The sequence below is a fragment of the Pantherophis guttatus genome, chromosome 1 (genome assembly GCF_059756535.1).
Source record: "Pantherophis guttatus breed Tessera chromosome 1, ASM5975653v1, whole genome shotgun sequence".
NCBI lineage: Eukaryota > Metazoa > Chordata > Lepidosauria > Squamata > Colubridae > Pantherophis > Pantherophis guttatus.
In genome coordinates, this window is record NC_142063.1 from 186,245,879 (window position 1) to 186,259,382 (window position 13,504).

Consider the following 13,504-nt stretch of genomic DNA (forward strand, 5'->3'; position numbering starts at 1 on the left):
TGTTATTAACACAGCTGCCTGCAATTTACTGCTGGTTCGAATCTCTCCAAGGCTCAAGGTTGACTCAGCCTTCCATCCTTTCTAAGGTAGGTTAAATGAGGACCCAGTTTGTGGGGGCAATAAGCTGACTTTGTATAAATATACAAAAGGATGAAGGCTATTGCTTAATGCATTGTAAGCCGCCCTGAGTCTCCGGAGAAGGGCAGCATATAAATCAAATTTAAAAAAAAAAAAAAAGTGGAAAGGTAAGAAAATAATGAGCCACTTGTGGTAAGAAGTATGGGATTTCATGATTCAGCACAAAGGAAGTGGAGCGAACAAAGGAACATAGACATCTAAAGTCTCTTCATAAGTGGAATCCTGGAAGGCCAGATAACAACTAAAATGGTTTCCTGAGAGGACATTTTAATAACCAAAAATTGTTTCTCAGGATAGACAAAGTGTATTTTTAAACTGTGTACTGATTGGGCTATATAGATTTTGCAAACAAATATCCCTCAGTGAGATGTTTCATGCCAAGATCAAAAAACACAGTTAACTCACTGAGGTTTCATTAAAGATAATTTATTTTAATGATCTCTGGACAATAAAATGAATAATAATGATAAAATGAATATCTAAGTACATACTGTAGAACCAATTTCACACTTCAATCTTAGAAGGTCATTAGCATATCTGACTTGAATTTATAAATCTTGAGAATGGTTGGAGTAATGAGAGAGAATGATTGGAGAAGAAAAATAATGAGACTTAATAATAACAGCTGAACTGTTTTTAGAGGGCAGAGATTTGTTAGCTAGGGAGGAAATTAAAATGGAAAGTCTGACAAAAAGTTATCCTTGTATAACTATTCTTTGGGAAATAGCTGAACTACTGAAGGGAAGGGGGAAGTTACAGGATTGAAGAATTACATAAAGTGTAACCAAGTAATTGATTTGAGTTCAATTGAACTGTCACAGGGTGATCCTTTATAGATAAAGGTACAGTGGAAAGAAGAGAACCAGTTTGGTGTAATGGTTAAAATACTATAGTAGATTAGCAACTGTGAGACCATGAGTTCTAGTCTCGCCTTAGGCACGAAGCCAACTGGGTGACTTTGAGCCAATCATTTTCTCAGTCCTAGGAAGCTGCCCAAAACTTTGCCAGGAGAACTGCAGGGCTTTGTTCAGGTACTTGCCTGGGGGAGGAGGGGTGATTTAGTTGGTGATGCATAAGAAAGAAATATGTGAAAATCAAATTTTATTATCCCTTGTAGCTGAAATTAATTAGGAAATTGATGTAATGTTGCATTTCTTTTACTTCAGCAGTAATCAGTTACAATTATATGCCTTCGAAACAGTTGATATTACTTCCTTACACATCAATGTAGTAAACTAATTGTTAGGGGATTTAATTACTTGATTAGCAAATTTAATTCTGTAACTATCAAAGCAAATACATTTTCATCGGTTGATTTGCTTCCTGCTGATTTTTTTGGGGGGGCGAGAGAGGAGACATTCTGTTTTTGTCCTACTTTTTTTTTGACAACTGGAGAGTTAAAATTCATTCTAATGGAATAATAGCAGTTTTATGTTTTCCAGTCCAGTCACAAATAAATCATGTTAAATTAAGAAAAAAGGAAGAAAAAGAATTCAAATTTTGACCACTAAAAATGTACCCTGTGGCTTAACCCCTAAAATGATTTCATAGGAAAAGAATTCAAAATTAGGTATGTGCAAGCTTTAAGTAAGTGACATTTTTGGAAAGCTTTGAAGCAACAGAACTTCATAACTGCAGACCAAAAAAAGAAGTGTTGCAGAACTGAAAATACTGACAACTAGCCAAGAGAGTGCTTCCAAGAAAAGTATATACAATCCATATTTTTCATAAGCATCTATTAAAAGCAACTATGACAGGTCAAATGAAGGTTGTACGTTGAGATGTCAAAACAGCATAACTCAAGGATGAAGGAATAAAGGGAGGTAGTAATGTACTAACTGAATTAACAGAATGCTTGCAGCTCAATAGTTCATGCAGAGAATCCATGATAATGTTGAGTAGGTCTTCAGCTAAGAAAAAGACAACCAGATTGAACTAATATTCCAACTCAAGTTATGTACTTTTCCGTCTTTGAACATTACATTAATAGGAATTTTTAAAATTATACCAGGTCTTTGAATAAATTGCAGTAAAATTGACTGATTGTTTTAGCACTTTGAAGCTATTGAGCTTCTACTGTTCAGGCTAAAAGTGCTGTGATTCCATTGTTGTAACCCTGAATAAATAAATATTTCTTTTTTACCCTTTTCTTCTGTCTTTCATTCTTACCAGAAACCTTTAAAGAAAGAACAGAAAATATGTTTATCTGTTGCATATAAGAAAGCTGATGCTACAAGTAGAGAGAGTAAAACCAGTGCTTTAGATTCCTCTTTCTTAACACTTTAAAAGGGCAATAAGCTATTAATTATTGAGTGTGTCATAGGTCTATTTTCAGTACTAGGGAGAGGTGCTTCTGACTGTGTACTCTTTTCCTTTATTTAAGAAGGACGTGATTTAATTTAATTGCAATAGCTTTGCCCTAAAAAATAGGGGTGAATCAAGATTGCAGAATACCTATTATGTACCAGACTATTATAATTCAGGTATTTAATTTTTTTGTTTGATTTAAAAAAAAATCTAACAAGAAGCATCAATGTTGAAATAAACCCATTGGCATAAGCTTTGATCTCAAAGCCCATTTAAAGAAAAGTTCTGACAGAACGGAAAGTTTTGTGAAAAACTTAAATAAATATGGTGAGCTGTTCAAGATAGTAAATTTTTACAGGTAGTCCTTGGGTTATGACCCTTTGTTCAGTGACTGTTGAAAATTACACAGTAATTTTGACTGGCCCTCAAATTTGCCATTGTAGTATCATCACAATTTGGGTGCTTAGTAACCAGCTCGCAGTTATGATGGTTGCAGTATCCCAAGATCACATGATCATCATTTACAACCTTTCCTTCTGGCCTTCCAGAAGCAAAGTCCATGGGGAATCTGGCAGAAGATTGCAAATTGCTCCTGCAAATTGCCTGCACCACTTTTTTGTCTGCCCACACAGGCTCTGTAGTGCCTATGGCATGCTCTCCTATGGTATCTACTCATGCTTCATAGCAACTCCCCCCTCCTCCATGCTCCATAGCACTTGTCTGCAGCACCTACCCACTCGCCCTCTGTACTGCCTGTCCCAGCTCTAGCACACTCCCATTCATAGTACTTCCCCAATCAGCTTGTTTGTCGGGGCCCTCATGGTCATGTAAGGTGCTCGCTTAATGACCCACACAGTCCTGGGGTTACAACAGCAACCAGGACTGCTTGGATTGCCATCACTAAGCAATGCAGTCATGTTACTTTGCACTTTACAACCACATTGCTTAGCAGTGGAAATTTTGATCCCCCTTGACATCATAATCCAAGGACTACCTGTAATGTAGATGCCCTGTTGAAAATGGTGAATTCTTTATATGTTTGTCAGGTTTCTTTGAAAGTTGGCATGCTTGAAGCAGAGGCTCATCTAAGGACATTAATCCAAGGGTAACACATGAGAGAAAGTGTTCCTTATGTTTGCCTAGTTTAGAGAGAATATAAAAATGAACTTTCAGCTTCAAAAACTATTCCTTTCCCAAGCCATAAAACTTAGTGCGTGTATAACATTCTTTTTATTTATTTATTTGTATCCCACCTATATTATTTTTATTTTTTATTATTTTTACAAGGCAGTGAACATACCCAACATACTTTACTCCTCTTGTATAATTATTTATTCTTTGGATTATTGACTCATAGCACATTGTTCCATTAATCTTACTGCTGACTAGATTGCATTTTCTTATTTTTGGAGCTTTGCATTTTAAAGTTTACATTTTGACAAAACGCTATACTTTCACTAATAAAATCATTTTACTCATTGCATTTATACTACAGGACTTCTTATTCAGGCAGTAGTACACAATGTAAAAATTAGTTTAACAGAATTTTAAAGTACTTTCCTAATAGATGTTTCTCCCTTAAATAGAAATTGAGAGCATTAAGTTGGCAAAGCAGCAGCACAAAGCAGAGGCAAAGCGGAAAGCGACTCCAGTTGTTGGAGATATGCATCCATTGATGGATGCTCTGCCTGAGCTTTCAGATCTGGTGACAGTAAGCAAGTTCTGCAAACAGCGTACTAAAATGTAAGTGCTTTGAGTACTGTAATAGATGGTTCTGATTCCTCATTTAAGCAAACTCTGGCTGTATATAAGAAAGCTTCAAGGTCGAAGGCTTTGCTTAGGTTCTAGACCAGTGGTTCTCAACCTTCCTAATGCCGCAACCCTTTAATACAGTTCCTCATGTTGTGGTGACCCCCAACCAGGGGTGGGTTCTAAATTTTTTTACTACCGGTTCTGTGGGCGTGGCTTATTTTGTGGGCGTTGCTTGGAGGTCATGTGACTGGGTGGGAATGGCTAGCTGGTCATGTGACCGGGTGGCCATGGCTATGTGTATAGGGACTACTCAGAGGGCTGAAAAAAGTCATTTCTGACAGGTCCTCGCACTTCTGACTGGTCTTCACACTTATGACCATCCTCACAGTTATGCCCGTGCAGCATTCTTAAAAACCATGTCACTCATTTCACAACTGCTTCTTTTCACCATGGTGATAAGATAGGGCAAAAAACGTAAAATGTGAGGACAGTCGTAAATTCAAGATCTGGTCAAAAGTGCGAGGACCAGTCAGAAATAACTTTTTCAGCCCTCTGAGTAGTCCATATGCATAAAAGGATACAGCAATAGAGAGGGATGAAGGAAGGGAAGGGAAATTAAAGTAGGAGTGAGGGTAAGAGAGGAAGAGAGGAGGAGAATGAGAAAGGAAGAGGAAGTAGGGAGGAGAAGAAGAGGGGGAGGAAGAGAAAGTAAGAAGGAAAGAAAAGAGAGAGGTGGTAGGTTTGAGGAGAAAGATTGCTGTACAATAAAAAAGATGAAAGGGAAGAAAGCCAACCCCAAACAAATATAAAGATATTAAGATAAAGAATGAATTGTTAAACTTTAAAGAATAAAAGAGAACAAATATGAATAAATAACAATAATTAGAAACACACAAAGAAACATACAATGTATTTTCTTTGAACAGAGTATTTGGCCGGTTCACAAATTTAAACAGTGTTTAGTCATTTCAATTAAATTTACAATTTCTATATTTCCTTTTTGCCATATTTATTCCTCATCTGTTTTTGTAAAAAACCAATATTACCCTTCATCCTCATCTCTAATCTTAATCAAATTCAATTTTTCCCTTCTATTCTATATTATACCCCTTCCCATTGTCATCTATTTTTATATCCATCCTCACATTGGTTAATTATGTAATATTACAGTTGTTTAATATAAATTCAACATTTTAATATAAATCAATTAGTTATATAACTACCTTTTTTGTATATTAATCAATATGAACATGAATATTCCAATTATTTCCATGCAATCCAATTTCTTACAAATCAATTAATTATATTTACCAATAATAATAAACCAAATAATTTCCCCCATATATTCCTCCAAACCACAACTTAACCATTTCTGCTTTCAACACAATATACAATAAATAGTATCTCAATTATTACAATTCCCTAGTTAAATAGAGCTTTTTTTCTTTTGTCTTTTAAAAACTTGAACTCTCCTCTTTTTCCCTAAATTTCCCATTGTTTTCAACTACCTTTTTTGGTGAGGAAAAAGAAAAGAAATCTACCTGCCTAATTTTCCAATGTTGCAGCAACAGCAAAGCCAACAGCCTGCTTTACTTTCAGTTTCGTTTTTCAGCATAGCTAGGGGGAAAAAAATCTGCTCCAGCAAGCAGCAGAGCCCTGAGCAAAACAGCTGAGAGCAAATCAGCTGAGAGTCGGGAGCCGAACTAATCAAGGGCTAATTAGCCTATGCTGAAGCTCCGCGGGCCAATAAAATTACAAAAAAACACCGAACCATTTGTTAAATTGCTGGCTCGCCCGCCCCTCACCCACCACTATTTATTGGCAATAAATAGTGGTGCGGAGGGGCGGGGCAAGCCAGCAGTTTATCAAAGGGTTCGGCCAAACCCCCTAGAACCGGCAGAATCCCACCACTGGCTATAGGGCGGCCCTTTGAAGCCCCGTGGCAAGAATTTAAACAGTTTTTTTCCTCTAGCCATCAGTTGGGACTGAGGAGGCAGCAATAGATTGGGAGTGGGCGGGATAAGCGAACGGCCGGCGATCCAACAGAGCAGAGAGTGAGGGTGAGTGAAGGCGTGGGGGGGGGCAAGAGAGGGCTTTGGCGACCCCTGTGAAATGGCCGTTTGACCCCCAAAGGGGTCGTGACTCCCAGGTTGAGAACCGCTGTTCTAGATACGTAAAGTAAAAAACCCCTATCACTTTTTGCTGTTAATCAAGATTATGAATACACTTATTTGTTAGCTCCTACCGTGTTTCCCCGAAAATAAGACTCTGTCTTATATTTTTTTGAACTCTGAAATAAGGGCTTGCCCTTATTTTGGGAGGAGTCTTATTATTTTGGGGCACAATTTGGGGGTGGCAGGTGGGGTGGGGAGGGGGAGAAGCGAGGGGCAGGAAGCCCTGCCATGCCTGACGAGAGAAGAGACGACAAGAATCACAGCTGCTTTTGCAGCTGATTGAGGCTGCAAAAGCAGTAAGAGAAACGGTGGAGGGGAACCAGGAGGATCAGGTAGATGAGATGCTGGGTGGTGAGAGCGGCGACCGTCGCCACGAGCAAAACACTGGATGAAAGTACCCGCTGTGCAGGTGTGCTGAGCCTGCATTGCGTGGCTGGCGGGGCGGCCACAGTTTCCCGAGTGCAAGCCTTTCCCGGTTGCTGGACACCGGGCCCTCCCTGCCCTCCACTTCCGAGCAGGGAGGCTGTCCTTGGTGGGCGGAGTGGCAGCTTCCGCCTCCTCCTCCCGAAGGCCCGCCCCACTTAAAGGCCCAGCACGGCGCTTCCCCTAGCCCGGCCGCCCGTCTCCAAGTGCTCCGATTGCGCAGCCTCCCAGCCCCTCGGGATAAACTGGCCAAGAGGCTCTCACAAATTCGCTCACAGCAGTGAGTCAAACCTGTCCTGAGCCTCACCACTTTCAGTCACTGCCTCCCTGGCCCGAGGCTGCCGCAGCGGCTCATTCACTTAGGAAGGACGTGCCCTTTTCTGGCCAGTCGTTGCTTTGGAGAAATGTCACAGCTAATCTCCACACAGCCTCGCCCACAAACAGTGCAGGCCAGGAGCCCTTTACTCCCCGGTTCTGCCTTCAGGACTCTACCGGGTGGCCCCCTCCCCACAAATTCTTGGCCTGCCTTTGTCAACGTTACAGAAGATGCAACACTGCACACTGCCCATAAGTAACATGCAGCCTCTCACAGTAACGAGAATTGCCTGCAATTTTCCTTACTGTGAGAGGCTGCACATTGCAGAGAAGAACGAAGCAAGGCGGGGTGGGGTGGGGTGGAGGACAAACCAAGGCAGGGGCTGTGGAGCTGCCCCAAAGCCCCATATCGGCTTACCTGAAGGCCCTTCAGCCAGGCCACCCATGCCAAACCCTCCCCCTCCCCCCCCCAGAGCAGCCACATCCCTTCACTAACCTGCTTTCCAGCTCTGTTCTCCCCTGCGCATAGTCTGTTGGACTACAGTAAAAAAAAAACAAATACCAGTAGTTCAGACCTTCCAACTTCTCATGAAGAAAAAAAAAATCTTGCAAAGCTGGAAGGTGTTTTTACCATAGTCCCACAGAGTACTTTTCTTGCCTTGCATGTGACGGTGGAGAACGGAGATGGAAAGCAGGTTAGTGAAGGGATGTGGCTGCCTTGGGAGGTTTGTGGGGGTGAGGGACCTCTGTGTGTGTTGTGTAGAGAGAGGGGGTGGGGCGGAGAGAACATTGCTGCCAGCCCTGGATAACTCTCCGATGTTGGATCGGATCTCTCTCTTTCTCTCTCTCTCTCACACACACACACTGTTCTTTCTTTGGGATTGCAGCACAGATGGCCCTTCCAGGATTGCAAGGCTGAAGGCTTCAGATGGAGCATTTTGGGGATGTGTGTCTGTGCTGCGATCCCAAATCAAGAAAGATTGGCAGGAAAAGGGGGCAGAGGCCAGCAGCTGGGGAGGTGCTCTAGAGATATAGGCCGAGTTGCACAGCCCTCGCTAGCTTAGCTGATCAGTGGGCAGCAATTAAGGGGCTGAACCTCCAGGAGGTGACCGGGGAAGGGAAGGGCTGCCTCCTGTGCTGGCCATGCCCACCCCTTCACTAGGACTTATTTTTGGGAGAGGGCGTATATTTATGCCCGCCCCAAAAACCAGGTTTGGCCTTATTTTCGGGATACGTCCTATTTTCGGGGAAACACGGTACTAAGGATGTGCTTTCAAAATTTTCCAATCCTTTGTTGACTGAAAAGTTGCAAAGGTACACATACTTGCTTCAAAAGAGATGGACAAACTCCTGAAGGCATGTTTTAATTAAAAATCAGGACTGTCCTAAATATTGGAAGTTTAGATAAATATTTGTAAATAATTGAAAATGTGAAGCTTTAATATTATTCCAGGAATGTATAACTACAGATCATTTTTCAATAAACTTGTTAATTTGTCTTAAAGTAAATTCTCAAACTTAATTTATATATATATTTTTTAAAAATGTTTTGCTGTTGTGTAATTTAGCAACTACTCAGTTGATAAATCAGTAGATGCTTTAACAATGGTAGAATGAGAAAAATGAGGTTTCCGGGTTATTTTCAAAGTTGGAAGTAACATGGTTCTTCCTGTCACAGAAATACTATTTATTTGGAATTCAAAGTAGCACCACATTGTTCAAAAGTGATGGACACTTTTAGAAAACAAAACTATGGGCAGAGTGCATTAACCATTATTTCTGTTTTCTTTAGGCAGAAGAAGAAGAAAGTGTTGACAAATTTCAACCAGATGAAATCAGCCCAGAAGCGCAAGGTCTTGTAAGTATTCATAGGGAAAGAAGTCTCTTGAGCATTGACACCAAAATCTGCTGTATCACAGTTGCAGAGCAATTCTGTGGTTCTGCTGTGGGAAAAGTAGCTGCACCCCGATATTGCCAGTGTGATGAAGTTGTGCAGATTCCATTCTTAACAAGTAGCAAGGCAATAGCAAAATAGCTGTAAAAACAAATTCAAAACCAGTAGTACTTGTACCATCTCACATTCTCTAACAGTTTGTTGCTATCATGCCATCATGTATGCACTGACAGTGTCCCTTATTGAGCACTGCATTAAAGATACTAATACATGTTGATCAGTAACGTTCCTTTACTTGGCATTTAGTGTGCAACATACACTATAGATATTTGACCTATTTTGCTATTCAGAAATTAAACAGAAATTAACAAGGCAATCAAAATCCTGATAAAAAGTGCCCATAATAATTTGAGAAGGTTGTACAGGCTTAACAACTGGTCCATTAGCAACCAAAGTTACAACTCTAAGTATCTCTAAGACTTCCTTAGAGATACTTATGACCTGGTTCTGAACTTCTGATGGCTGCACATACACACCTGCAAATGATTGCATTTGGGGCATTTGGCAACCCAATTACATTTACGGCCATTTACACAGTCCCACTGTCATATGACCATGATTTTTGTGATTTTTGCCGGTTCCTTCCATTTAATTCTGGTTTCTAACAAAAAAATGCCCCTTGAAGGAAACAGGTTCATCTAGTGACTGCAGTGTTCACTTAATGACCACCACAAAAAAGGTTGTAAAACTGGACAGTCAGGTGTCGACCTGTTTAATGACTGCCATGACATATGACTGTAGTTCCAGGCTCAATTATGGTTGTAATTTGAGGACTATGTGGAGCCAAATTGGAAACAAATTGGAATATTCTAGGTGATGTCTTGCCCTTGGAATGGTCTTTCCCAATCTTGTGCCCTCCAAATACTTTGGATTTTAACTCCCATAATCTTCAGCCAACATAGGGTTTGAACATATTCTGGTTGGGCTTTATTCAGTGTATCTGGAAGGCAAAAGCTGCCATAGGAAAAATGTGCTTCTGCTCCTAAAAAATCAGTAGCAATTAATGGAAGATATGCTCTACACACTTCTGCCCTCTGCATCACATCCCATTTGTTTTGGAGGACTTTATAACCCTCAAGAGCATCTTGTTTCTGGGGAAATGGGATGATATGGCTGTGGAAGAGATTCACAAAATCAGGCTCTCTAATTTAGTAGAAACATTTTCCTGTAAAGAAGACACCAATGGGAACTATTTTGTAAAAGTACAGTAATATAATATTTTTTTACAGTCAGTAGGACACTGGGTGAGCTCAGCTGTGCCTTGTTAGTGTCTCTTTAATTTCTCTATATTATAAGAATATATGCTGGGAGCATTGGCAATAGGATTTATTTAAAATGTAATGCTTAGAGCTCTCTTCTTATGGATTACAGTTTTCAGTGTACATATGCTATCAGTTTGGTTATGTTAAGTTGGTCATATTTGAGTGTGTTAATATATTGTAGCAAAATATTTTGCTTTACTAAAATACTGTGCATCTTTTGTTAGGACATTTTTCCATCCCTCACACTTTAATCTTCTCTCCCCCCACCCCACCCAAAAAATGTAATGCCAGCAAATTAATTGATACATTTCTCCCTTTTCTTCCTTTTTTTCCCCCAGGGAAGAGGAAATGGCACAGTTTCACAAGACAATATCAAACCCTTTGTTCAAAGCCAACCCTCTGTCAATCATTAGTCAGCATCTTTCCAAAAAACTAAAACAGGAGAACAAGGAAGAACCACTTTAATACCATGCCTGAGGATGTTTGAAAACTCCAGCAATGACTCCATCATGGCTTTATCTATACAGTAGCTTAATGTAACTTTCAGAAACCAGACCCAGTCACTTTCTTTGCTGAGCACAGAAATAAGGTGATCAACATCAATTTGCGCACTATGAGTACTAGTTACAACTCTGGATTGTTTTGTTGGAGACTTGTGAAACTCTGTAGATGTAAGACTGTTCTAATTTCCCAAATTTATCCTAATTATAGTTCTGTAATGTAATGTATAAATCATCAACTTTCTACCTCCGAGTAATGTAAACCTTTTTGTTTGTTTCTTTTTGTGAGCAGTTAAATGGCTGCCTTTAGAAAATTGTTTTGGTAAATGCAACATTGTGATTAATAAAATACCTAGTGCTTTGCTCTTTGAAGATAGTCAAAATCGCTTTTTTAAAATTTGAAATGTGATGACATACTTAAAGACCGTACATATTAGATGTGTACATTCAAGTTAGTTTGTATGTATGTGTAAGTATATTTGTACACAAACATCAGTATTTGTCTGTATAATACAGTGGTCCCCAATTTTTCCAGCTCCACGAACCAGTAGTAGCTGCTGTGGGGGGCGAGAGGATGGTTTCATGCACATGCCCACTTGCGCAAATTGGTAGCTTCCGCAACCCAGTTCCCAATGGGCCATGGCCCAGTACTGGGCTACAGCCCAGGGGTTAGGGACCCCGGCATAACATACATGAAATTATGGAAAGTAATGTCCATTTTATCTAGCTGAAAATGGACATTACTTATAAACAGTTTATAAGATCTATGAAATTCAACAGCGGTCTCCAACCTTTTTGGCTCAACTTAAGAAAGTAAAAACTCTTGAAATGAGATATTTCAAAAGGAACCTTTTATTAAGCAGAAGTGACAGCAATGGATTCAAAACAACGTCCGAATACCCTTAGGCAAGACAAGTAGGATTAAAGCAGTAGAGACCCCTCCCTTAAACCAGAATGCAGATTTTAGCCATTACACAAGTGTGAAGATGTTTTCTTTACCAGCTGCCCTGAGAACCAGATAAACGTGTATTCACATTATTATCCTCCGTTATCCTTTAAAGTGAAACAGTCCCACATGGCTGTCATAAACATTTCTCAATGTTAAGGAGATTTCAGGGCACTTTGGCACCAGGATATAGGTTGTAAAATATCTGTTGACACAGGCAACGCTAATAAATCGAATCCAAGTCCCCTTCTCCCAATTGAATGTCAGTATCACTTTTAGGGATCTGACTTGAAGAAGCTATAAACTAAAAAATAAAAGACTAAAATCTTTTCAGCTATTAAACTTGGTCAGATCCTGTTCCTTGGCATAAAATAGCTGTGTTATGATGTAGAAAATTCATCCAACAGTAATAAGTGGGCATAAAATTTACCAATAGGATCTTTTTTTTTTTTTTAATTTGATTTATATGCCGCCCTTCTCCGGAGACTCAGGGCGGCTTACAGTGCGTTAAGCAATAGCCTTCATACTTTTGTATATTTATACAAAGTCAGCTTATTGCCCCCACAAACTGGGTCCTCAATTTACCTACCTTAGAAAGGATGGAAGGCTGAGTCAACCTTGAGCCTTGGAGAGATTCGAACCAGCAGTAAATTGCAGGCAGCTGTGTTAATAACAGGGTGCTTTAAACCACTGTAGTACCAAGGCTCTTGAGAGTAATGAGTGGATGTGGCTGGGGAATTTGGGGAATTGGAATTCACAAGTCTTAAAGTTGCCAAGGTTGGACACCCTGAAAAAAAAGCAGTGGGTATTTATGACTATCAAAACGTCCTGTAGTCACGTGATCTACATGTGGGTACTTTGCAAGTGGTGCCTGTCTATGTCGGACAAAACATCCATAATCAACATCTGGGTACTATACTTAGTGACTTTTGCTTGTGATGCAACATCATTATTTTTTTATTTGCTCTCCAAGAAAATGAAGAGAAGGCTCTTGCTCTTGCCCTTAAGAGCATTCAGAAATCTCTCAAAGCATAACCCATATCAGAAGAGTTAGCTTGCCCTTAGAAGACTTCATATGTTATACTGTGTCCTAAGAAATATGATCAAGTGTGACTTCTAAAAGAGCCCTCTTTCCATCAGCATTATATATTTTTTTCAGGTAAACAGCTTGTTCTATCACCTTTCATTAGACAGAAAATTTGGATACTGCTACCTCATCATCTGATAACTGTCTCCATGTAACTCCACATTATGCAAATGTTTTCAAACCATCCTTTTTGCTGGCCATAAAAATGCTAGGTTCCCCATTTCTTATACTATACCGTGTTTCCCCGAAAATAAGACCCTGTCTTATATTTTTTTGAACCCTGAAATAAGCACTTGGCCTTATTTTCGTGGAGGTCTTATTATTTTGGGGCGCGTGGAGGAAACCAGAGGAAATGGCGGGGACTGGCTGCACATGGCATTTAAATATTTTTGGAGAGAGATTATTTTCAGGGGGGGGCTTAATGCATGCACTCAAAAGCCCAATCAGGCTTATTATCAGGGGATGTCTTATTTTAGGGGAAACGGTAGTGATCACAAAATGTTCACACATTTCTTAATTTATTCATAATTGTATAAATACAATGGCATTTTCTTCTGGCTCTAATCTTCCATCTAAAAGTTAAGGTCTCTATGTTTTGGCCACAGGAAACATTAAGTGCAGTTACCATTCTATTTTTGATGTACAG

General features: G+C 39.9%; 1 protein-coding gene across 1 annotated transcript in view; it reads left to right on the forward strand.

Annotated features, from left to right (window-relative positions):
- Window positions 1–11,197, forward strand: part of SLX9 (SLX9 ribosome biogenesis factor) — a 30,485-nt gene extending 19,288 nt beyond the window's left edge. Inside the window, exons 4-6 of the mRNA XM_034426859.3 lie at window positions 4,032–4,188; window positions 8,902–8,967; window positions 10,664–11,197. Coding sequence (XP_034282750.2) covers window positions 4,032–4,188; window positions 8,902–8,967; window positions 10,664–10,790 — 350 coding nt within the window. The 3' untranslated portion in view covers window positions 10,791–11,197. The remainder of the gene's footprint in view (window positions 1–4,031; window positions 4,189–8,901; window positions 8,968–10,663) is intronic.
- The last annotated feature ends 2,307 nt before the right edge of the window (window positions 11,198–13,504 follow it).